At 34.8% G+C, this 23,462-nt stretch overlaps 1 protein-coding gene and 1 pseudogene across 3 annotated transcripts in view; one reads left to right on the top strand and one right to left on the bottom strand.

Moving 5' to 3' along the window:
- AFG1L (AFG1 like ATPase) overlaps positions 1-23,462 on the top strand; it is a 233,769-nt gene that overhangs the window by 113,262 nt on the left and 97,045 nt on the right. For all 3 annotated transcript variants that reach the window (XM_081828769.1, XM_031023890.2, XM_031023891.2), the window contains one exon: positions 9,431-9,489. In XM_081828769.1, coding sequence (XP_081684895.1) covers positions 9,431-9,489 — 59 coding nt within the window. The remainder of the gene's footprint in view (positions 1-9,430; positions 9,490-23,462) is intronic.
- Positions 8,754-8,886, bottom strand: LOC115939553 (U4 spliceosomal RNA; annotated as a pseudogene).

The following is a 23,462-nucleotide window of genomic DNA, read 5'->3' on the forward strand; positions in this document are numbered from 1 at the left end:
TGATTGGGACAATCTTTATTCATGCTGCTTGAACACATGGTATACAGCAATAACTGTAATGTACTTGTCTTCTAAATTTATTATCTGTGTCAATCCTAGGTCTGTTTCTGTTGATTGATTTTTCTCCTCATTATGGGCCATATTTTTCTTTTTCTTTGCATGCCTTGGTCATTTTCTTATTGGATGTCAGACAATGTAAATTGTACCATGTTGAGTGCTGGAAATTTTTGTATTCCGATAAATACTCTTGAGCTTTATTCCCGTTCTTAGAAATGGTACCCAGTACCCCATGAATTATGAGGTTTTCCAATCTGACTGGTGGAGACAGGCACCATTCCCAGCCATGTGGGAGCTCCAATGATGGTATTCTCTAATACTTTCAGATATTTTTTTTGCCCGGCTTTGGGTAGTTTCCTCCCACACATGTCTGATCAGTATTTCATTGAGGACTCAGTAGGGACCTTTAGCAGACCTCCAGAGTTTTTCACTGGGCAGCTTTCTTTTCTCTGGTACTCTGCCCTGGGAACTCTGCTTGCCTTGTCCTCCCGGGACTCTCATCCTTCTCAATTCAGGGAGGCTGCCAGGCGCAGCCTGGATTCCCCCTCTCTGAGCAGAGTCCTATAAACTTTCCCCAGGCACTAAGCTGGGGCAGTTGTGGAACTCACAGCACTTGCTTCCTATTCTTGGGGATAACTGAAGGATCCTGGTGTCTGATGTTTACACCAAGGTACCATACCAGGTCTGGGGATTAGGAAGGGCCACTCTAAAAGTTTGTCCACCATAGTGGATTCAAGAAAGTTCGATTCAGAATGTGGTTATTTGAACGATAGATTGTTTACTATTAGAAAAGAAGATAGAGTCATGAGCTCATACTGACTCTTGTGCCTAAAATACCCTTCATTCCTCTCTGCTGGGTGGCAATCTGCTTATTTTTCCAAGGTGGTCTAGTGCCACTGTTCCCTCTGTAAAGCTGCTTTTGAACCATGATAAAATGAATAGCTTCTTGCTCTGTGTATTATATTTATACCTCTGTCCCTTTTTACCTTGAATCATGGTTATAGTCTGGTTGTGTCTGTCAGCTGTGATAAGCCAAACTGGTCACAACATGGTTCTGAGGAAGTCCACAAGTTTTAACATCATTCAAGACCTTGACTCCTAGATATACCTCTTACTGGCTGGAAATTCAGCAGATTATCTCAAACTATGACTATCAGTTTCTTTCTCTGTAAAAGGGAGGTAAAAATATCTGCTTTGTAGTGTTCCTGTGACTTGTATACATTGCCTAGTGAATTGCCTGGCTCCTAGTCAGTATTCTGTAAATCCTAGTTCCTCTTTTTATTTATCTTTTGTCTTCACTCATTTCAGCATAACTATTTAGTAGAAATTAATGAACGTATGTTGAAATGAATATAAAATGATAATATTTTTAACTTTTTGAGGAACCTCCATACTGTTTTCCAAAGTGGCTGTACCAGCTTGCATTCCCACCAACAGTGTAAGAGGGTTCCCCTTTCTCTGCATCCTCACCAACATTTGTTGTTGACTTGTTAATTTTAGCCATTCTGACTGGTGTGCGGTGGCATCTCATTGTGTTAAAGGGAAAATTCCTTTTAATTATTGATCTTAAACGTTTTCTTACTCTCAACAGATATGTACTTATATAAATAAGCATTACACCTTGTTGGTTTTGACACTTGGATTTGTTTTATAAGTTTTTATTTTAATTCCAATTTATTAACATATAGTGTTATATTAGTTTCAGATGTACAATGTAGTGATTCAACAATTCCATACATCACCCGGTACTCAGGTGCTCATCATGACAAGTGTACTCTTTAATCCCCATCACCTATTTAACCCATCCCCCCAACTACCTCCTCTCTGGTAACCATCAGTTTGTTCTGTGTAATTAAGGGTCTGTTTCTTTCTTTTTTTTTTTTTTTTAAAGATTTTATTTATTTATTTGACAGAGAGAGACACAGCAAAAGAGGGAACACAAGCAGGGGGAGTGGGAGAGGGAGAAGCAGGCTTCCCACTGAGCAGGGAGCCCGAGGCAGGGCTCGATCCCAGGACCCCGGGATCGTGACCTGAGCCGAAGGCAGACGCTTAACGACTGAGCCACCCAGGCGCCCCTTAAGGGTCTGTTTCTTGATTTGTCTCTTTTCCCTTTGCTTGTTTGTTTTGTTTCTTAAATTCTACATATATATGAAATCATAGGGTATTTGTCTTTCTCTGACTTATTTCGTTTAGCATTATACTCACTGGCTCCATCCATGCTGTTGCAAATGGCACAATTTCGTTATTTTTTTATGGCTGAATAATATTCCATTGTGTATATATGCCACATCTTCTTTATCCATTTATCAATCGATGGACACTTGGGCTGCTTCCAAATGTTGGCTATTATAAATAATGCTGCTATAAACATAGGGGTGCATGTATCCCTTTGAATTAGTGTTTTTATATTCCTTGGGTAAATACCCAGTAGTGTGATTGCTGGATTGTAGGGTAGTTCTATTTTTAATTTTTTGCAGAACCTCCATACTCTTTTCCACAGTGGTTGCACCAGTTTGCATTCCCACCAACAGTGCATGAGGGTTCCTTTTTCTCCACATTCGTACCAACACCTGTTGTTTCTTGTGTTGTTGATTTTAGCCATTCTGACAGATGTGAGGTGATATCCCATTGTAGTTTTGATTTGTACATCCCTTATGATGGGTGATGTTGAACATTTTTTCATGTGTGTTGGCCATCGGATATTTTTTTGGAGAAATGTCTGTTCATGTCTTCTGCCCATTTATTGGATTATTTGTTTTTGGGGTGTTGAGTTGTATCAGTTCTTTATATATTTTGGGTATTAACTCTTTATCAGATATGTCATTTGCAAATATCTTCTCCTATTCCATAGGTTGTCTTTTAGTTTTGTTGGTTGTTTCCTTTGCTGTGCAGAAGCTTTTTATTTTGATGTAGTACCAACAGTTTATTTTTGTTTTTGTTTCCCTTGCCTCAGGAGACATATGTAGAAAAAAGTTGCTAAGGCTGGTGTCAAAGAAGTCACTGTCTGTGTTCTTTGCTAGGATTTTTATGGTTTCAGGTCTCACATTTAGGTCTTTAATCCATTTTGAAATTATTTTTGTGAATGGTGTAAGAAAGTGGTCAGTTTCATTCTTTTGCATGTTGCTACCCAGTTTTCCCAACACCATTTGTTGAAGAGACTTTTTCCCACTGAATATTCTTTCCTGCTTTGTCAAAGAATATTTGACAATATAGTTGTGGGTTCCTTTCTGGGTTTTCTCTTCTCTTCTATTGATCTGTATGTCTGTTTTTGTGCCAGTACCATACTGTTTTGACTACTACAGCTTTGTACTATAACTTGAAGTCTGAAATTGTGATGCCGCTAGCTTTGCTTTTCTTTTTCAAGATTGCTTTGGCTATTTGGGGTCTTTTGTGGTTCCATACAAATTTTAGAATTCTTTGTTCTAGTTCTGTGAAAAATGCTGTTGGTATTTTGATAGGGATTGCATTAAATATCTAGATTGTTTTGGGTAGTATAGACATTTTAACAATACTTTTTCTTCCAATCCATGAGCATGGAATGTCTTTCCATTTCTTTGTGTCATCTTCAATTTATTTCAACAGATCTTTTAGCTTTTTGGTTAGGTTTATTCCTAGGTATTTTATTTTTGGTGCAACTGTAAATGGGATTGTTTTCTTAATTTCTCCTTCTGCTGCTTCATTATTGGTGTATAGAAATGCAACAGATTTCTGTAGATCCTGCAACCTCACTGAATTTATTTATCGGTTTTAGCAGGTTTTGGGTGGAGTCTTTTGGGGTTTCTATATAGAGTATCATGTCATCTGCAAATAATGAATGTTTTACTTCTTCCTTACCAATTTGGATGCCTTTTATTTCTTTTTGTTTTATTATTGCTAGGACTTCCAGTACTCTGTTGAATAAAAGTGGTAAGAGTGGACATCCTTGTCTTGTTCTTGATCTTAGGGGGAAAGCTCTCAGATTTTCCTGATTGAGGATGATGTTTGCTGTGGGGTTTTTCATATAAGGGCTTTATTATGTTGAGGTATGTTCTTCTAAACCTATTTTTGTTGAGAGTTTTTATCATGAATGGATGTTCTACTTTGTCAAACACTTTTTCTGCATCTACTGAAATGATCATATAATTCTTATCCTTTCTCTTATTGATGTGATGTATCACGTTGATTGATTTGTGAATATTGAACCACCCTTACAACCTAGCAATAAATCCCACTTGATCACTGTGAATGATTTTTTTAATGTGTTGTTGAATTCAGTTTGCTAGTATTTTATTGAGGATTTTTGCACCTGTGTTCATCAAATATATTGGCTTATAGTTCTCTTTTTTTGTGATGTTTTTATTTGGTTTTGTTATCAGGGTAATGCTGGTCTCATAGAATGAATTTGGAAGTTTTCCTTCCTTTTATATTTTTTGGAATAGTTTGAGAATTATAGGTATTAACTCATCTTTACATGTTTGGTAGAATTTGCCTGTGAAGCCATCTGGTCCTGGACTTTTGTTTTTTGGGAGTTTTTTGATTACTGATTCAATTTCTTTGCTGGTTATCAGTCTATTCAAATTGTCTATTTCTTCCTGTTTCAGTTTTGGTAGTTTATATGTTTCTAGGAATTTATCCGTTTCTTCTAGGATGGCTAATTTGTCGGCATGTAGTTTTTCATAATATTCTCTTATTATTGTTTGTGTTTCTGTGGCATTGGTTGTTATTTTTCCTTTGTCATTTGTGATTTTATTTGAGTCCTTTCTCTTTTTTTTCTTGGTAGGTCTGGCTAGAGGTTTCTCAATTTCATTGATTTTTTTACAAAGAACCAACTTCTGGTTTCGTTGATCTATTGTGTTTTGTTTTTTAGTTTTTCTATCATTTATTTCTGCTTTAATCTTTATTATTTCCTTCCTTCTGCTGGTTTTAGATTTTGTTTGTTTTCTTTTTATAGCTCCTTTGGATATAAAGTTAGGTTGTTTATTTGAGAATTTTCTTCTTGAGGTAGGCCTGTGTTGTATAAATTTCCCTCTTATGACCACTTTTGCTGCATCCTAAAGGTTTTGGGCCATTGTATTTTCATTTTCTTTTGCTTCCAAGTACTTTTTATTTCTTCTTTTATTTCCTGGTTTACCCCTTCATTGTTTAGTAGCAGATTATCTAACCTCCATGTATTTGTGGTCTTTCCAGATTTTTCCTTGTTGTTGACTTCTAGTTTTATAGCCTTGTGGTCCAAAAAGATTCATGGTATGAGTTCAGTCTTCTTGAATTTGTTGAGGCTTGTTTTGTGGGCTAAAATGTGATCTGTTTTGGAGAATGTTCCATGTGCGCTTGAGAAGAATATATATTCTGTTGTTTTAGAATGGAATCTTCTGAATATATCTGGTAAATCCATCTGGTCCAGTGTGTCATTCAAAGTCATTGTTTCCTTGTTGATTTTTTGTTTAGAAGATCTGTCCATTGGTATAAGTGGGGTGTTAAGGTTCCCTACTGTTACTGTATTATCAATTAGTTCCTTTATTTTTGTTATTTTTTTTTCTAAGATTTTATTTATTTATTTGACAGAGAGAGACAGCGAGAGAGGGAACACAAGCAGGGGGAGTGGGAGAGGGAGAAGCAGGCTTCCTGCTGAGCAGGGAGCCCTATGTGGGACTCGATCCCAGGACCCTGGGATCATGACCTGAGCTGATGCTTAATGACTGAGCCACCCAGGTGCCCCCCTTCATTTTTGTTATTATTATTATATTTATTATTAACTGTTTTATGTATTTGGGTGCTCCTATGTTGGGTGCATAAATATTTACAATTGTTATACTTGTTTGATTGTCCCCTTTATTAGTATATAGTGTCCTTCTTTGTCTTTGTTACAGTCTTTGTTTTAAAGCCTATTTTGTGCAGTATAAGTATTTTTACTCTGGCTTGCTTTTGCCAACCATTTGCATGATAGATGTTTCTCCATCCCCTCACTTCCAATCTGCAAGTGTCTTTTGGTCTGAAATGAGTCTCTTGTAGGCAGCGTATAGATGGGTCTTATTTTTTTATCCACTCTGTCACCCTATGTCTTTTGATTGGAGCATTTAGTCCATTTACATTCAAAGTAATTATTGATAGATATGTATTTATTGTCAATTTATTATTTTTTTTGTAGTTGTTTCTAAAGATGTTCGTTCTCTGATCCTTACTTGTCTTTCTTTCATGTTTTGCTGAATTGTTTAGTGATATGTTTGGATTTCTTTCTCTTTATTCTTTGCATATTTATTAGTGGTTTTTGATATATGGTTACCATTAGGTTTGTATATAACCTCTTCTGCGATGCTTGGATTTTTAAGGAAAAAATCTGTATATCCATGTACATCTCCAAAGTATTTAGATCCTTGTAATTGCTTTAAAAATCCTCTTTGCATGTATTTTGTCTGTAAGTATTATTATAGTTATTCACTGTGGAGAATGTAGAGGTCCTTATTACCAGTCTTGAAAAATGAATGTGCCATAATTTCAGTACTCTCTCTTATATGACCAAGTCTCATTTAACTCTGTTTAGAGATCATTAAAAAATTGTAGGCAAGAACTTCTGCTGAATTTTTAAATAGTATTTAGTAAACAATGACAAATGTTGATACAAATGTATTATAAAATCTTTATGTCTGAGAGAAATAATATTAAACAACTAGTATGAAAAAAATGGTAGCTAAGTAACATTTCAGGAGATAGATCTATTGCATTGATAATTAGCATAATATTTGAATTGCAAAAAACTCTTCAATTTAATGAGTACAGTTCTTTTTCACTTAAGTGTCCTATAAAAACCTAAAGGTTTTCAAGCCAAATGAATTTTGTTTGGAATTCTATTTAGAAAATACTTTTCAGAGCATAAAGTTTGGATTATATATCCTTATAAAGGCAGAGTGTTTTTAAAGTTAACCCTTTAAAAATTTAACTCTTGAAGACTGAAAGGTATTATTTGATTTTACCTTTGCTGACGAGTGGAAACTTTCAATCAAGAATATTACAAGTGGGCGTTTTTATACCTTTCATTGTCACGAACCTACTGAAAGGTACACACTTGTTAAGTTATGTCTCAGAGCCTTTTGTGTTCATAACAAAGATACTATTCTGTAAGTGAGACCAAAAAGTTACCTTAACATAGATAAACTTTCATTTGTGTAATATCTCAGTGTTAGTTCTATAACATTGTGTTCTTCAATATTCACTTTGGTATTTTTCCCAATAAATTTTAAAAGAACTTATTGAGTTATAATTGATATACAATAAATGACACATATTTAAAGGGTACAATTTATAAAATATTGGCATGTGCATACATCTGTGAAATTACCACTGCAATCAATATAATGAATATTTCTGTCACACTCAAAACTCCTCTTTCCCTGTTTTCATCTCTCCCGGTCATTGTTGTCCTGCTGGCCCCTTCTCTAGGCAACCACTGATTAGCTTTCTATTACTGTAGCTTTAATTTGCTTTTTTTAGAGTTTTATATAAATGGAATCACACAGTATATACCTTTTTTTTTTTGGTCTGGCCTCTTACTCTGCGTAATTATTTTGAGATTCATCTATTTTGTTGTGTGTATGGTTTCTACTTTTTATTGCTAAGTAGTATTTCATTGTACAGAAATATCACAGTTTGCTTATCCACTCACCTAATGATGGACATTTGGATTGCTTCCAGTTTTTGGCTATTCCAGATAAAGCTGCTGTAAACATTGAGTGTATTTAAATTATCTTATTTTTTGGGACACCTGGCTCAGTCACTGGAGCTCAGTCAGTGAAGCATGTGACTGTTGATCTTGGGGTCATGAGTTCAAGCCCCACGTTGGGCATGGAGCCTACTTAAAAAATAAATAAATAAAATAAGATTATTTTATTTTCAAATTTTACCACTTATTGGTAGTCATGGCTGTCAACTCTTATCATACAGCAGTGTTTTTATGCACCTTCCCCAACAACTTGATAATTAGGGAAGATTCTGAAAATACCTAACTTAATAACCCATTTCCTGCATTTTACCTATTTTACTCATTTAAGGTATTGATTATAGGAAAGGAAGGATCTCACTTTGAATTTGAAGATTCCAACAGCCTGGCCAATATTATCTTACCTATAATATCCTTAAATAAGAATATTAAATGTAACTGAATTAAAGCCTCTTATCCTTAATTAACCAAAGAGCTTTGCAAATACTTTCTACACTATAATGACGTTATGATGAATATTTTCTAAAGAGAATAAATGTTTCCTAATGACCATATTTTATTTCCGTAAGTAAAAGTGACAGTTGAAGTCTATCTCAGTTACCAAATTTTCTCTAAACAAGGAAGTATAGAAAGGACCCTATAAAGCATATTTAGAGGAAAATTAAGACACACAACCTCATTCATGGGTTTTATTATTGAAAAAACTTTTTACTGTTCCCATTTTTATACTTTAAAAAAAATCTCATTACTTTAGATTTTACTTTTAAAAGGAATGCTTTATATGCAATAACATTTCATTCTCTTTAATAAAGTTCCAAGTCTTCTTTTTTTAGAAAGAAAGAAAAAAGGAAGAATAAAGAAAAATATGCAAAGCTTAAAATTTGTTACCCCTTTCCACTTATTTGCCCTGGACAGTTTCATGTGTGTAGATATGTCTGAACATACATGCACTGTGACACATGCATATATAAAAACCACCATTCTAAGGCCAAAAATACTAGCTGTTTATTATTTTATAACTGCATTAAATTTATAGTCTTTTGAGAATGGAATTTTAATTTTGTGGTAATTTCTTTAATTAGCAATAATCGCGCCTCGGATAAACCTCATTGGCTATGATACTGCCACTGTGCAAAGCTTAGGTAATTTCTTTTAAAGTAAAGTGGCCTTAGTGTCATTTACCTTAATGTTAAATATGTAGTCTTGATACAAATACATGCACAGTTCTGTCTTTCGATGTGTTTTCTTAAAAGGCTAATCTTGTTACACACTTTTAATTGTGTACTGACAATTTTTACTATAGATTGAGATAAAGGGCAATATAATCCCTTTCCCAGTAAAATTCTATATGTTGAAATATTAAATACTTAAAAAAATATATATGTTGAGTTATTGACTTAGGATTATTTGTGATATCTTCCAAATTCTTTTATTGCTTTTTACTATAGTGTAAAGCCAATTTGATTGGATGTCTTTTGATTTTCTTTCATAATTTTGTCAATTCTTCCTCTTATTTAGAATATAATGAATTTTGTATAGTACCAGAATAGAAATCAATTTTGGTTATTTTTCTTTTGCGTGTTTATCTTTTTTATAAATAGAAAGCTTTATTTTCCAGACTGAGATATGAGCTAACATTAGATTTAGGCTAAGTAAAAAGCTAATAGCAATTTTTTCTTTCAGATCTCTATAAAAATGGACTCCAAAGAGCTAACTTCGTTCCATTCATTGCTGTCCTAAAGGTAAAGAAAATCACTTACTTGTGTTTACTGATTAATATCATATTGATTGATAATTAAGGGCTTTTATAGCATTGCCATGGTCTTGCATTCAAGCAAAATTCATTTTGATATTAGATAGTTACAGTCAAAGACACTAAAGAAGAAAAGAATGTTTTTTATATAGTATTCAGCAATGTGTACACAGGAGAAATTATAAAATATAGTCTAAATTATTGTCTAGCTGAAACATTTGATAGTTTGCATTTATAAATTATAATTTGAGATTTGCTCATAAATACTATAGTGGAATGTTTAACCTTATACATTGATTTCTGAAAAAAATGTTTAATGTTCCTGTTTCTTTCAGGTTAATGGTCTTTAACATGTTTTCTCAGCTATTAAAGTTGTTATTCTAGAGTAGCATTATTACAAAAATATTCTAATATATTTAAATGTGATTGCCATCAAGTTATCATAAAATTATGTCAAGTTGAGGCACATAAATAGTTTAAATATTTGTGTGTATCATCACTCCATAGAGTTTGAAATAGTCTTCATTACAGTCTGATTGAGAATAAAGTAACCTTTTTCACTGTTAAGTTAAATAATTTTTTACACAATTATTCAATAATTCTATATTCTACCAATATTTGAGACCTACTATGTGCAAAGTGCTACATTAGGCATGATGGGTAATGCAGTCATGAAATAGGCTATGTTTCTTGCTTATAAGCCATTTATAATCTAGTTGGGCATATAGTACATACACAAATACCTATAACACAAAGGAAAATGAAGTACCAAAAAGAAGCGTATGTGCCAAAATATAATTCTCGTAATTCTTAGTTACATAATTTTTCCCAGTCAATAACAATATAACTGAAGAAGGGATAAAGTTGTATTATTTTTTAATACCTAAAAACCTCAAAAATTCTTATGAAGAAGTAGTAATGGGATGCCCTGGGTGGCCTAGTCGGTTGAGCGTGGACTCAGCTCAGGTCATGATCTCAGGGTCCTGGGTTTGAGCCCCCGCCAGCGCTGCACTCAGTGGAAAGTTGCTGGAAATTCTCTCCCTCTCCCTTTGCAACTCCTCCCAGCTCACATTTGTGTGTTCTCTCTCTCTCTCAAATAAATAAATATTTAAAAGAGAAGAATATTTTTTCTTCAAATATTCTAACGATATAGTCAGATAATCTTTTTGAAGTTGTTGTTGGTACCAAACTTTATGCTCTGTGCTATACTTAGGAGAATTAAAACATCTATTTCCTTGACCAATTTTAAGTTCCCAGAAGTTTTTAATTTCTGTGAGATATTTATAGATGTAAGGAAAAGTACTCTTTGAGGATTTATGCTGTTGGTATTTTTTCCCTTTTATATTCATGTTTTACATTTGAGGAGAAGGTAAATCTGCAGTGTTTTCTCCATGCTGGGAATCCAAAGTGATTTGGTATATGTAGATACCAAAATATAAATAGGGAAGCTGAGAAAAATGGGTGCTAAAAATAGTATCTTCATGTAGCAGAAAATATACAAAATACGAAGAGTGAAGGCTCACATAATGAAACAAGTTAAAGGTTCTCAGGGAACTTTGTAGGTACACTTTTTTTTAACCACAAACCTTATTTTTTGGCCAGTAATTTATCATACTTTAATATGTAATAGCATTATTAATAAGCAACTAAATTGGCCAGATTTAATTTAATTTTTTTCCCTTTCTCACCCTTAATTTTATTTTTCTTGGAGAAGAAGGAACACCAAAGAGATAAATAGTCCAAATTTGAAATTGAACAAGAACAGATTAATTTGAAATTGAACATAAACTAAAATTCATAGGGAACTAAATACCAGATTGGATGAGAAAATATTTAAAATGTCTCATTTATTCAAAAGACTTTTCACATGTAACAAAACATCAGCCCAATAAATATATGCTGTGGCTGGTTTCCCTGGAACTTTTTGGTGGGCATATGAAGTTTCCCTTGTAAGGAAAGGTTGTTTCATATTTATTTAAATGATATTTTGCCTATTCACATATGCTCGCATTACTCTTCCATATTGGCCCAGCTGAGAGAAATATATAGTAGAAGTCAATCTTAAAACAAATAGAGAATCTTGGTTTAATGAAAAGAGATTATAGGGATCCCCGGGTGGCTCAGTAGGTTAAGTGGCTGCCTTCAGCTCAGGTCACGATCCCAAGGTCCTGGGATCGAGTCCTGCATCCGGCTCCTTGCTCAGCATATCTCTCCCTGCCAATCCTCCTGCTTGTGCTCTCTCTGACAATAAATAAATAAAATCATTAAAAAAAAAAGAGAGAGAATATAAACCGGATAGAAATTTATTTGGGGAAAAACTACAGTGTAAAATCCATTTTTTCCTTTATGTTCTCTATAAACCAAGTGATAACAGGTCTAATTCACTACAAGAACTTGTGATTTATTGCTTGGAGTATTACAAAAAAAAAACCCACAAAAAAACAAAAAACACCCAAGAGCTTATATAAGCTCTTAGTAAACAATAATATTGTTATAAGATAGTAGAAATGATGAGGAGGACTAATATGCTACTAAAAAACAAAATGTGGTATGTTCATACAATGAATTATTGTTCTGCCATAAAAAAGGAGTGAAATTCTGACATACGCTACATTATGGACAAACCTTGAAAACATACTGAGAGAAGCCAGAAACAAAAGGACAAATATTATATGATTCCACTTATATGAGGTACCTGGAAAAAGCATATTCAGAGAAACAGAAAGTAAAATAGAGGTTACCAGGGGCTGAGAGGAGAGGGGATTGAGTGGTTATTGTTTCATGGGTAGAGTCTCTTTGAGATGATAAAAAAGTTCTAGAAATAGACAGTGGTAATGATTGCATAACATTGTCAATGTACTTAATGGCATTGAATTGCACACTTAAAAGGGTTAAAATAATAAATTTTATGTTGTGTATGTTTTACACCACAATTTATTACAAAAAGAAAAAAGTCATTGTGCTGGCAAGGATTTATAAAATGTTCAGGTACATTTCCTTAGGAAGTCCTCCTAGAATAACCCCTTCAAACAAAGCAAGGCAAAACAAAACAAAAAAAAGCAGAACCTTGCATATTATTTCCACTGCCTTTTAAGTACGGAGGCTCCTGTTTCGCTCTTACTTGCACTTTCTTTGAGTTTATTTTGCTATTCTTTTTCTAATTTCCTGAGATTAATTTTTAAAAAATCTCTTTTCGGGCGCCTGGGTGGCTCAGTTGGTTAAGTGACTGCCTTCGGCTCAGGTCATGATCCTGGAGTCCCGGGATCGAGTCCCGCATCGGGCTCCCTGCTCAGCAGGGAGTCTGCTTCTCCCTCTGACTCTCCCCCCCTCTCATGTGTTCTCTCTCTCTCTCTCAAATAAATAAATAAAATCTTTAAAAAATCTCATTTCAACCTTCATTCCTAAATGCATTTAAGGCTATTTATTTTCCTTTAAATAGCTACATTCATTAAGTTTTGATATTTAGTATTTTCACTGTTAAGTTCAAAGTATTTTCTAATTTCTATTGTGATTTCTTCTTTAACCCATGAATCACCCGGAAGTATGTTTCTTAATTTCCAAACAAACATAAGAAATTTTCTAGTTATACCTTTGTTATTATTTTCTTAAGTGCTTGATTGCATTGTGGTTAGACGATATGCTCTTGCAACTTAAATCCTTTGAAATTTGTTGAAACTTGCTTTATGGCCTAATATGTGGGCAATTTTTGTAAAAATATTCTCTGTATTCTTCTTTTTTAAAATATTTTTTTAAGTTTTTTTATTTATTTAAGTAATTTTTACACCCCATGTGGGGCTTGAACTCATGACCCCAAGATCAAGAGTCACATGCTCTTCCGACTGAGCCAGCCAGGCATCCCATATATTCTCTGTATTCTTAAAAATAATGAGTATTCAACTGCAGTTGTTTGTGATAGTATATATAACACAGTACACCCATTAAATTAGAATTTTTAATTATGCTTTTCCAATTTTTATTATTTTTTCCCATCAATTACTATGAAGCTCATGGAAAACATCACTCACTATGATTGCGAATTTGTCTATTTCTCTGCTAGTTCTGTCGTTGACCTTACCTATTTGGAGGCTATGTTATAAGTTGCATGCAGACTTAAAATTATTAAATACTGCTTGTGAACAGAACTTCCTTAATGAAATTTTTTACTAAGTAGTAATATAAGCTCCTTTGTTTCAAGCATAGTCAAAATTGCCTGTTGAAGCATTTTTGTCATTTCTGCTTTAAATTGCACATGCATAGGGTATTTTTATTGGATAATTTTAACATCTCTGTCACCTTGATGTTGGCATCTACTGATTGTCTTTTTACATTCAGTGTGAGATCTTCCTGATTTTTGGTATGAATGAATTTCATTGGAATCTTGGACATTTTCATAATTTGTCATGAGACTTTGGATCTTATTTTTTTAAATCATTTTTTTTGTGGTAAAGTACATACAACATGAAATTTACCATTTTAACCATTTTTAAGTATACAGTTCAGTGGCATTAAGTACATTCACATTGTTGGGTAACCATCACCACCATCCATCTCTAGGACTTTTTCATCTTTCCAAACTGAAATTCTGTACTCATTAAATAATAACTCCCCATTCTCCTCTACTCCCAGCTCCTGGTCGTTACCATTCTACTTTCTATCTCTGTGAATTTGCCATTTTTAGATACCTTATATAAATGGAATCATAAAATATTTGTCCTTTTGTTTCTGGCTTTTTTTCACTTAGCATAATGTCTTCAAGGTTCATCCATGCTGTAGCATGTGTCGAATTCCATCCCTTTTTAGGAAATAAGATTCCATTTTATGTATATACCACAATTTGTCCATTCATCTGTTGATGGACATTGGGTTAATTCTACCTTTTGGCTCTTGTGAATAATGCTGCTCTGAACACTTGTGTGCAAATATTGGTTGAGTCTTTTTAATTCTTCTGTGTATATACCCAGGAGTGGAATTTCTAGGTCATATGTAAATCTATATTGAAGTTTTTGAGGAACTGCCATGCTGTTTTCCTTAGCAGCTGCACCATTTTATATTCCCACCAGCAATACACAAGGTTTTCAGTTTCTTTACACCCTTGCCAACACTTGTCGTCGTCATTGTTGTTGTTGTTCTTCTTATTATTTTTTGGATAAGAGCCACCCTAACAGGTATAAAGTGGTAGCTCATTGTAGTTTTGATTCATATTTCTCAAGTGATTAGTGATGTGTAGCATCTTTTCATGTGCTTATTGGCCATTTGTTTGTCATCTTTATTTCACTTTTATTTTTTTTTAAGATTTATTTATTTATTTTAGAGATAAATTTATTTGTTTTAGAGAGAGCACGAGTGGGAGGAGGAGAGAGAATCTCAAGCAGACTTCATGCTGAGTGCAGAGCCCTATGCACGGCTGGATCCCATGACCCTAAAATCATGATCCAAGCCAAAACCCAGAGTTGTCACTCAGCCAAATGTGCCACCTAGGAATCCCTGTTTGTCATCTTTATTTTTCTAAGATTTTATTTATTTATTATTTATTTGACAGAGAGAGACAGCGAGAGAGGGAACACAAGCAGGGAGAGTGGCAGAGGGAGAATCAGGCCTCCTGCCGAGCAGGGAGCCCGATGTGTGGCTCCATCCAGGACTCTGGGGTCATGACCTGAGCCAAAGGCAAACGCTTAATGACTGAGCCACCCAGGTGCCCCTGTTTGTCATCTTTAAACTTTAGTTTTAGATGGCTTTTTTGGACACTATTCTGACAGAAGGTTAGGTCCTGTCTCATTATTGCCAGCTATAGGTAGAAGTCCAGGTTCTTTGTTCAGTATCTATTGAGCAGATGCTCCTTGTTTCTGCTGGTGGAGAGGTTCCATTGATGTCATCAGGGGAGGGAAGCGGTGCTCATTTTTGACTGGCAAGGATCAAAGTTTCAGTTCCCTACTTGCTCTTCTCTGACATTACTGGCAGGAGGGTTAGAGTGCCTCATAACAGCCTTCTGAGAATATACTTCTAGACTCCTCTCTTGACTGGAATGGGTGGAGGTGGTACCACAGTTTGTTTTCCCTGTGGTGTTTGCTGCAGTAAAAGTTATTTTTGGAAAGTTGTCTCTTTTGTTATGCTGCCATTTTCCCAGTCCTTTGGCTAAAGAGAGCAGACTTTTGTTGGGTCCTCATTTGTCTATGTCCATTGACATTTCTGAGATGCTGGCTTCTTCAGCTCCAAGTCTGAAAAATCTGAATTGAGAAGAAAAGCGGAGAACTCACCATTCTTTTGTTTCTCAGGTCTTGAGATCCCTAGCTGTTCTTTCTTCTTTCCACTTTTTAGTATATTCTTATGTTTATTTTATATATAATCTCCAGGATTTTCAGTTGTACATAGCATGAGGCATAGGGAAGGGACATCTGCTCCATCTTCCCAAAAGTAGAAGTCAGTTTATTAAATGTCCTTGTCTACTAATTCCATCATTTCTGGTCTGATTTTTTTCCCCCTGGTTCTGAGCCCTACTTTCCTGCTTCTTGGCAAGTTTAATAATTTGTGATTGGATGCTGGACATTGTGGTGATTATATTGAGTGTTACTTCCTTTAAGGCTGTTGAATTTTATTTTGGCAAGTGGTTATGTTTCTTCCAGATCAGCTTTATCCTTTTGAGGCTTGTTTTTAAGCTTCGGTAGTGTGTCTCAAGTAGCCTTTACTCCAAGACTATTTTAGCCTTTCTTTTACATGTGACCCTTTTAGGCTCTCTACTGAATCCCCTTAGTGTCACTGAAATCTCTCTACTCTGGCTGTTCAGAATGCTCATATCTTCCAGCTTTGTGTGGATTATTCTTTTCCCAGTCTTGTGAGTTTCACCTTACGCATGTGCAATTTAATATTCAGCCAAAGATTATAGACATTCTTTATGCAGCTATCTAGAGCTTTTTCTCTGCGTACTTCCTTTTTTACTGAACTCGTTCATACAAATCCCAACTGCCTCAATTTCCCTAAACTCTGGTCACTGTCTCTTCAACTCATTTAGACTGCTGTGCTACTGTCTAGAAATTGCCTCTGACAGAAAGCCATGGGAAATCTAATGCTTGCTTGCCTGGCTTATTTCCCACATCTCAGGGATTGCTATCCTCTGCTACCCAATGTATTATGTCTGATGTTTTACATGTTTTGTCCAGTGTTTTAGTGTGTAATGGCAGGAAGGTAAAATTGAGTTCTAAGTACTCTGCCTTGGCCAAAAGTGTAAGTCGCTTAGTTGTTGTTTTTTTTTTTTTTAAGTGTAATTAACATACATTCTTTTAATTGGAGTATAATTAACATGTATTAGCTTCAGGTGTACAACATATTGATTCAACAATTCTGTACATTACTCTGTGCTCACCACGATAAGTGTAGTCACCATCTGTAACCAAACAGTGTTATTACAGTATTATTGACTATGTTCCCTAAGCTATACTTCTCATCTTCATGACTTATTTATTTTATAACTGGAAATTTGTACCTCTTAATCCTCCTTATCTATTTCACCATCCCCCCACCTGCCAGCAACCATCAGTTTGTTCTCTACTTTTAAGAGTCTGTTTTTTTCGTTTTTTTATTCATTTTTTAGATTCCACATATCAGTGAAATCATATGGTATTTGTCTTTCTCTGTCTGACTTATTTCACTTAGATAATACCCTCGAGGTCCATCCATATTGTTGTAAATGGAAGGATCTCATTCTTTTTTATGAATGAATAATATTCCATTGTGTCTATACCACATCTTCTTTATCCATCCATCTATTGAGGGACACTTGGATTGTTTCCATTATCTTGGCTATTGTAAATAATGCTGCAGTGAACACTTGACTACATATATCTTTTTGAACGAGTGTTTTTGTTCTCTTTGGGTAAATACCCAGTAGTGGAATTACTGGATATGCTATTTCTATTTTTAATTTTTTGAGGAACCTCCATACTGTTTTCCACAGTGGCTGTGCCAATTTACATTTCCACAGCAGTGCACCAGGATTCCTTTCTCTGCATCCTTGTCAATACTTGTCCGTTTGTTCATTCACTCTTTCTTTCTCTCTCTCTCTTTCCCTCTCTCCTTCCCTCCCTCTCTTTCTCTCTTTGCTTTTGTAGACTCCATGCCCAGTGTGGGACTTGAATTCACAACATTGAGATTAAGAGTCACATGCTCTACCAACTGAACCAGCCAGACGTCCCAATACTTGTTATTTCTTGTCTTTTTGATTCTAGCCATTCTGACAAGATGTAAGGTGATATCTCATTGTGGTTTTGATATACATTTTTCTGATGATTAGCGATGGTGAGCACCTTTTCAAGTATCTCTTGGCTGTCTGTTCAGGTTCTCTCCCCATCTTTTAATCTGATTACTTGGGGCTTTTTTTGGTGTGGGGTTGTATAAGTTCTTTATGTATTTTAGATACTAACGCCTTATTGGATATATCATTTGCAAATATCTTCTCCCATTCAGTAGGTTGCCTTTTCGTCTTGTTAATGGTTTCCATTATCTTGGCTTTTAATTGTAAAGAAGAAGACAGGATATTTGTAATTTAGAAACTCAGAACCATTTTTTTTTACAGATACTTCAAAAATATAAATAGGATAACTATTTTAAAAAAGCAGTGATGGGAACATCTTTCCTATGTTTAGAGGAATCTTTAAATGATGGTACAATCACATGAAGGGATATAGTATACTTACTTGGAATGATATTTTCAAAAAGCTTTTGATAATGTATAATAATGCTCACAGGTAATGTGAGTGAAAAAATGTGATGCAAGGGTATATCTATAACTCTCAATTATGGAGGTGATATACATGCATAGGAAAATACTGGTAATAAGTACCATCAAAATGTAACTAGAACTTATTTCTCAATAATAAGATTATAGATGATTTACATTTTCTCTGTTAGACTTTTCTAAGATTTCTAACATTAGACTTTTCTGGAATGATCTTGTGTTATTCTTTATACTAAGACCCATTTTTTTAGCAGGTAAATTTTTGCCTACCCTTCTTAGGAAATCAGCAGACATGGATGGGACTACTCACATTCGAAGTTGAGAAATTAGCAAAAAGCAAAATGGAATGAGCATAGGTCCTCTGTACAGAGGCTATCATGAAAAGAGTGGAATGGCGGGCACAGGAAGGAAGCAGCAGGCGCAGACAGGAGAGGTAGATACGCACTAACAAGTAAACGTACATGAAGGGTGTACTTTGGAAGAACTACCCCAAGAAACAGGAGACTTTTTCAGATAAAACTTTTCTGTATTTTAAAAGAAATGAAAGAAGTTATGGGTACCAATGAAATATGAGAACAGAGATGAAGTAACTGTAAGATTAGATGGAAACTGAGGTGGCAGAGCCAAGAAAAGAGAGTGAGGGGAGACCCATTAAAAAAGTGAAGAACATCTTAGAAAAAGCAAGTTAAAGAATCAAAACTGCTAAAAATAAAATTAGTGATAAAGAGACCCAACTTATGAAGAAATCACACAAAAGGAAGCTAGAAGAGTCAGAGAGAAAACTATTGTGAAAATGCTAGCTATGGAAAGCGGACAACAGAGATCAAGCATTACATAATTCATATTTCTAAAAGAGAAAAATAAAATAGAGGAATAATACATTTTTCTGGTGCATAACTGAACTTCAAGGATAAAGAAAGAGTCCTACAATTAAACAGAAGAAAATTCAGTAAGAAAAAATCAAGCTGGATTGAGACTTATTTGCTACAAGTAGATAGTAGAATAAAATAGTTTTTACTTTATTAAAAATAAATTTGTGCCCTCTTGTTAGCTAAGCTGACATGAAAATCTAAGCCTGCAGATACATATTTTTGGATATGTGATGTCAAAGGAGTGTAGAACTTATGAAAATTCTTGAACAAACTAAGATTAAGTCAAAATTAATAACTTGTAAATGGAGATATTATGGTAAGAAAACACTGCTGATGATCATGGAATTTATTAAATATTGTCTTACTCTGGTCTGGAAGTGAGTAAAATTTTTTCATAACCAGGTGGGAACCTCTGTAATTGAATTAACTACAGAATGCTAAAGAATATAGAAAAGGGGCCCCAACCAACACTAGTGGTTTGAGTGGAGTAGATGGTACATGTCAGGAGTATTTCCAAAGAACAAATGCTTAAATTAAATAAGCATATAATAAAAGTTACCAGGTGGGCACCTGGGTGTCTCAATCGTTAAGCACCTGCCTTCGGCTCAGGTCATGACCGGGATCGAGCCCCACATCAGGCTCCCTTCTCGGCGGGAAGCCTGCTTCTCCCTCTCCCACTCCCCCTGCTTGTGTTCCCTCTCTCACTGTGTCTCTCTCTGTCAAATAAATAACTAAAATCTTTAAAAAAATAAAATAAAAGTTACCAGGCAAAGTGGGAAAGGGCATTCATCATGGAGGAGAAAACACATGGAAAAGACAGAAGCATTAGAATTACCAATTTAAAATTTTGTGATTAGTAATTCTTTGAGATGTTCATAAAATAATAACTATCACTATCCTTCTGTTTGCTTGAAACTTGGGAATTTATTTAAAAGTCAGATTTTTGGGACACCTGGGTGGCTCATTTGGTTAAGCATCTGCCTTTGGCTCAGGTCATGATCCCAGGGTCTTGGGATCGAGTCCCGCCTTGGGCTCCCTGCTCAGCAGGGAACCTGCTTCTCTCCCCCTGCCCTTCCCCTACTAGTGCTCTCTCTCTCTCTGACAAATAAAATCTTTTTTAAAACAAGTCAGATGTCCCCCCAAAATAAAAGAATATGTTTATATTATATGTACAGTAGTTCCTTGTTATCCACAGTTTCACTTGCTATGGTTTCAATTACCTGAGGATCCCCCATGGCCTGGAAGCAGGTGATCCTCCTTCTGACCTATTGTCAGGAGGGTCAGTAGTAGCCCAACACTACATCACAGTGTCTGTGCCACTCACTTCTCTTCCTTTAACCACGTAGGCATTTTATCATCTCACCTCATCACAAGAAGGGTGAGTACAGTACAGTAAGATATTTTGGGAGAGGGAGAAACCATATTCACATAACGTTCATTACAGTATATTGTTGTAATTGTCCCATTTTATTATTAGTTATTGTTGTTAATCTCTGACTGTGCCTTATTTATAATTTAAACTTTATCTTAGGTATGTATATATAAGAAAAACCTAGTATGTATAGGGTTCAGTATTATCTGCGGTTTGAGGTATCTTGGATTGTATCCCTCACAGATAAGGTGGGGGGACTTGAAATATATTTTAAAAATATAGTACTTAACATTACCTTATGTCTATAAAAAAGATGGTTGATACTATGATTATTGTGCCTGCTTCAAACTTGAAACTCCTTGCTGACCATGTGACACAATGTCCTGATTTTGCTGATTTATTCTTAAAGAATCTTTGTTGTGATTTTAATAAAACTTAGGCAGTTCTTCTAAGTATATGAACAGATATAATTGTGAAAGCATGTGTTGGTATCTACCTAGCACTATTCTCTAAAGTTAAGTACATCCGTCTCAGTTCTGTGATAATCTATACCAGGAGTTGATAAACTATAGCCAGTGGCCAAATCTGGGCAGCCACCTGTTTTTGTAAATAAAATTTTATTGAAAAACTTCATGCTTATTCATTTATGTATTGTCTGTGGTTGTTTTCACACTGCAGCAGCAGAGTTAAGTAGCTGTGGCACTTATGGCCTTCAAATCCTGAAATATTTACTATCTGGCTTTTTATAAAAAGTTTTCTTATCCCTGATTTATACAACATGCAAAGGAAAGAGAGACAAGTGTTTAAAAAGAACATATGTATATAGCACTTTTTTCTATAAAGTATGACTTGTTTTATGTGATGGAAATCATGTGTCAGCATAGATTCATTACATTAGTAGGTCTTGCAGAAAGTGGCATTTTAAGAGCTTGCTATATAAATGGTTGATAGAAGGGATGAAGCTTGGGGAACCAAAAAGTAAGGGTGGTTCAGTATCAGTCTCAAATACTTTGGTAAGTTGAGAAATATCAGCTTTGTTAGGATCAACTTTCTTAGAAATATCTTCAGTTTTATACATTTAAGAAAATAACATCTTAGGAAACGCCTGGGTGGCTCAGTCAGTTAAGTGTCTGCCTTCGGCTCAGGTCATGATCCCAGGGTCCTGGGATCGAGTCCCGTGTCAGGCTCCCTGCTTAGCAGAGAGCCTGCTTCTCCCTCTGCCTGCCACTCCCCCTGTTTGTGTTCTCTCTCTCTGACAAATAGATAGATAAAATCTTTAAAAAAAAAAAGAAAGAAAATAGCATCTTAAATGTGTGTTCATTGTATAAAATACATTGAACATAATCTCGTTCCATTGTAAACATTATTTAAAATCATTGTGGTTGAAAGGAACGGAGGACCAATTGGTATTTTGAACAGAAAAATAGTTTCTTAGGTTAATTTCAACTGGACTACTATTATTGGCTTTCTTGATACATGGATTGCCTGGCAAGCATTGCTCTTCTCATCTGATCAAATTCCAGCAATCCATGGTATTTTGGACAGCTGTTTTATATTTGGGTAAAAATCTGTGTCTTTATTCCATCATGCTTAAATAAACCATTGTGTCTGATGCATTCCATAATGAACCCTTAAAGAGATAAATACTATTCATAATTTTAGAGTTAAAAAAATTTGGAGAATTCCAAAACTCATATGGAGAATTTTTTTTAACTTTTTATGATTTTTTTTTTAAAGATTTTATGTTTAAGTAATCTCTGCACCTAACATGGGGCTGGAACTAAAAACCCCGAGATCAAGAGTCTCATGCTCCACCGACTCAGCCAGCCAGGCATCCCTTTTCTTTTCTTTTTTTTTTTTTTAAAGATTTTATTTATTTACTTGATAGAGAGAAACACAGCGAGAGAGGGAACACAAGCAGGGTGAGTGGGAGAGGGAGAAGCAGGCTTCCCGCTGAGCAGGGAGCCCGATGCGGGGCTCGATCCCAGGACACCGGGATCATGACCTGAGCTGAAGGCAAACGCCCAACGACTGAGCCACCCAGGTGCCCCTTTTCTTAACAGTATGGACAGATCTATAATAATCCCCCCATGGGAAATGTTCCTGGGCAATATTATATGTAGTGTTTTGCCACAAAGTAATAGATTCTATTATCAGTAATGTGGCATTTTAACTTTCATTCACACTAACATTTTAGCAAACTATCTTCTTTATTAAGTTTTAAAATTTCTATTTAAAATTAAATGAGTTTAAAAAATTAAATTAAATGAATTAGGTGATTAATAGAATACCAAAATCGCAACTATAAGCTGGTCAGAAATAACCAACAAGGCATTCTACAGTATAATTTTCTCTTTGATGAATTGTAGATGATAAAATTAGAGAAAAATAAGGTACTGCATTAAGTCTTATAAATATGAATTTTCCTTTTCCTGATAAAGAGTTGTCCATTTGGAAAGCATCATAATCTGATTTGGTTTAACATTTGTTGGGTATAAATATGCAACACATAAAAATGCTTTATAACCTAAAGTAGTAATAGCTTTGTTATTATTACCATTTTTATAGTATTTGTGTAATGTTCAGGTAATAACTTCATTTCTTCTACTTGGTTGTTAATGTTTCTCATTTGTTATGCATCCTTTATCTAAAACTTACACACACAAAAAGCCATGTATTAGCTTTTGGTTCTGTTTCCTGAGGGAATTTTTTTTTCTAAGAAATCTTATATCTATAGTGAACTCTGAGAATATTCCCATATTGTGATTTCTAGTTATAAACTTTAGAAAAATTGTTTATAACCCTTAGGTAAAACACTGTAATGCTCAGACTGCCCAGCTACCTGCATTGGGATTTATAGACTTGCTAAATACATATTTGCCATTTCTTCCTGCCACAATTTTCATTTTATTGTTGAAATTGATTTGTCAGTTTGTTCATTATAACTTGCAATACTGAAGCTTTCAGATGGCTAAATAATCAGAAGCAGC

Source organism: Leptonychotes weddellii, chromosome 8, assembly GCF_054177405.1.
Source record: "Leptonychotes weddellii isolate Sample4059 chromosome 8, ASM5417740v2, whole genome shotgun sequence".
In the NCBI taxonomy this organism is placed as follows: domain Eukaryota; kingdom Metazoa; phylum Chordata; class Mammalia; order Carnivora; family Phocidae; genus Leptonychotes; species Leptonychotes weddellii.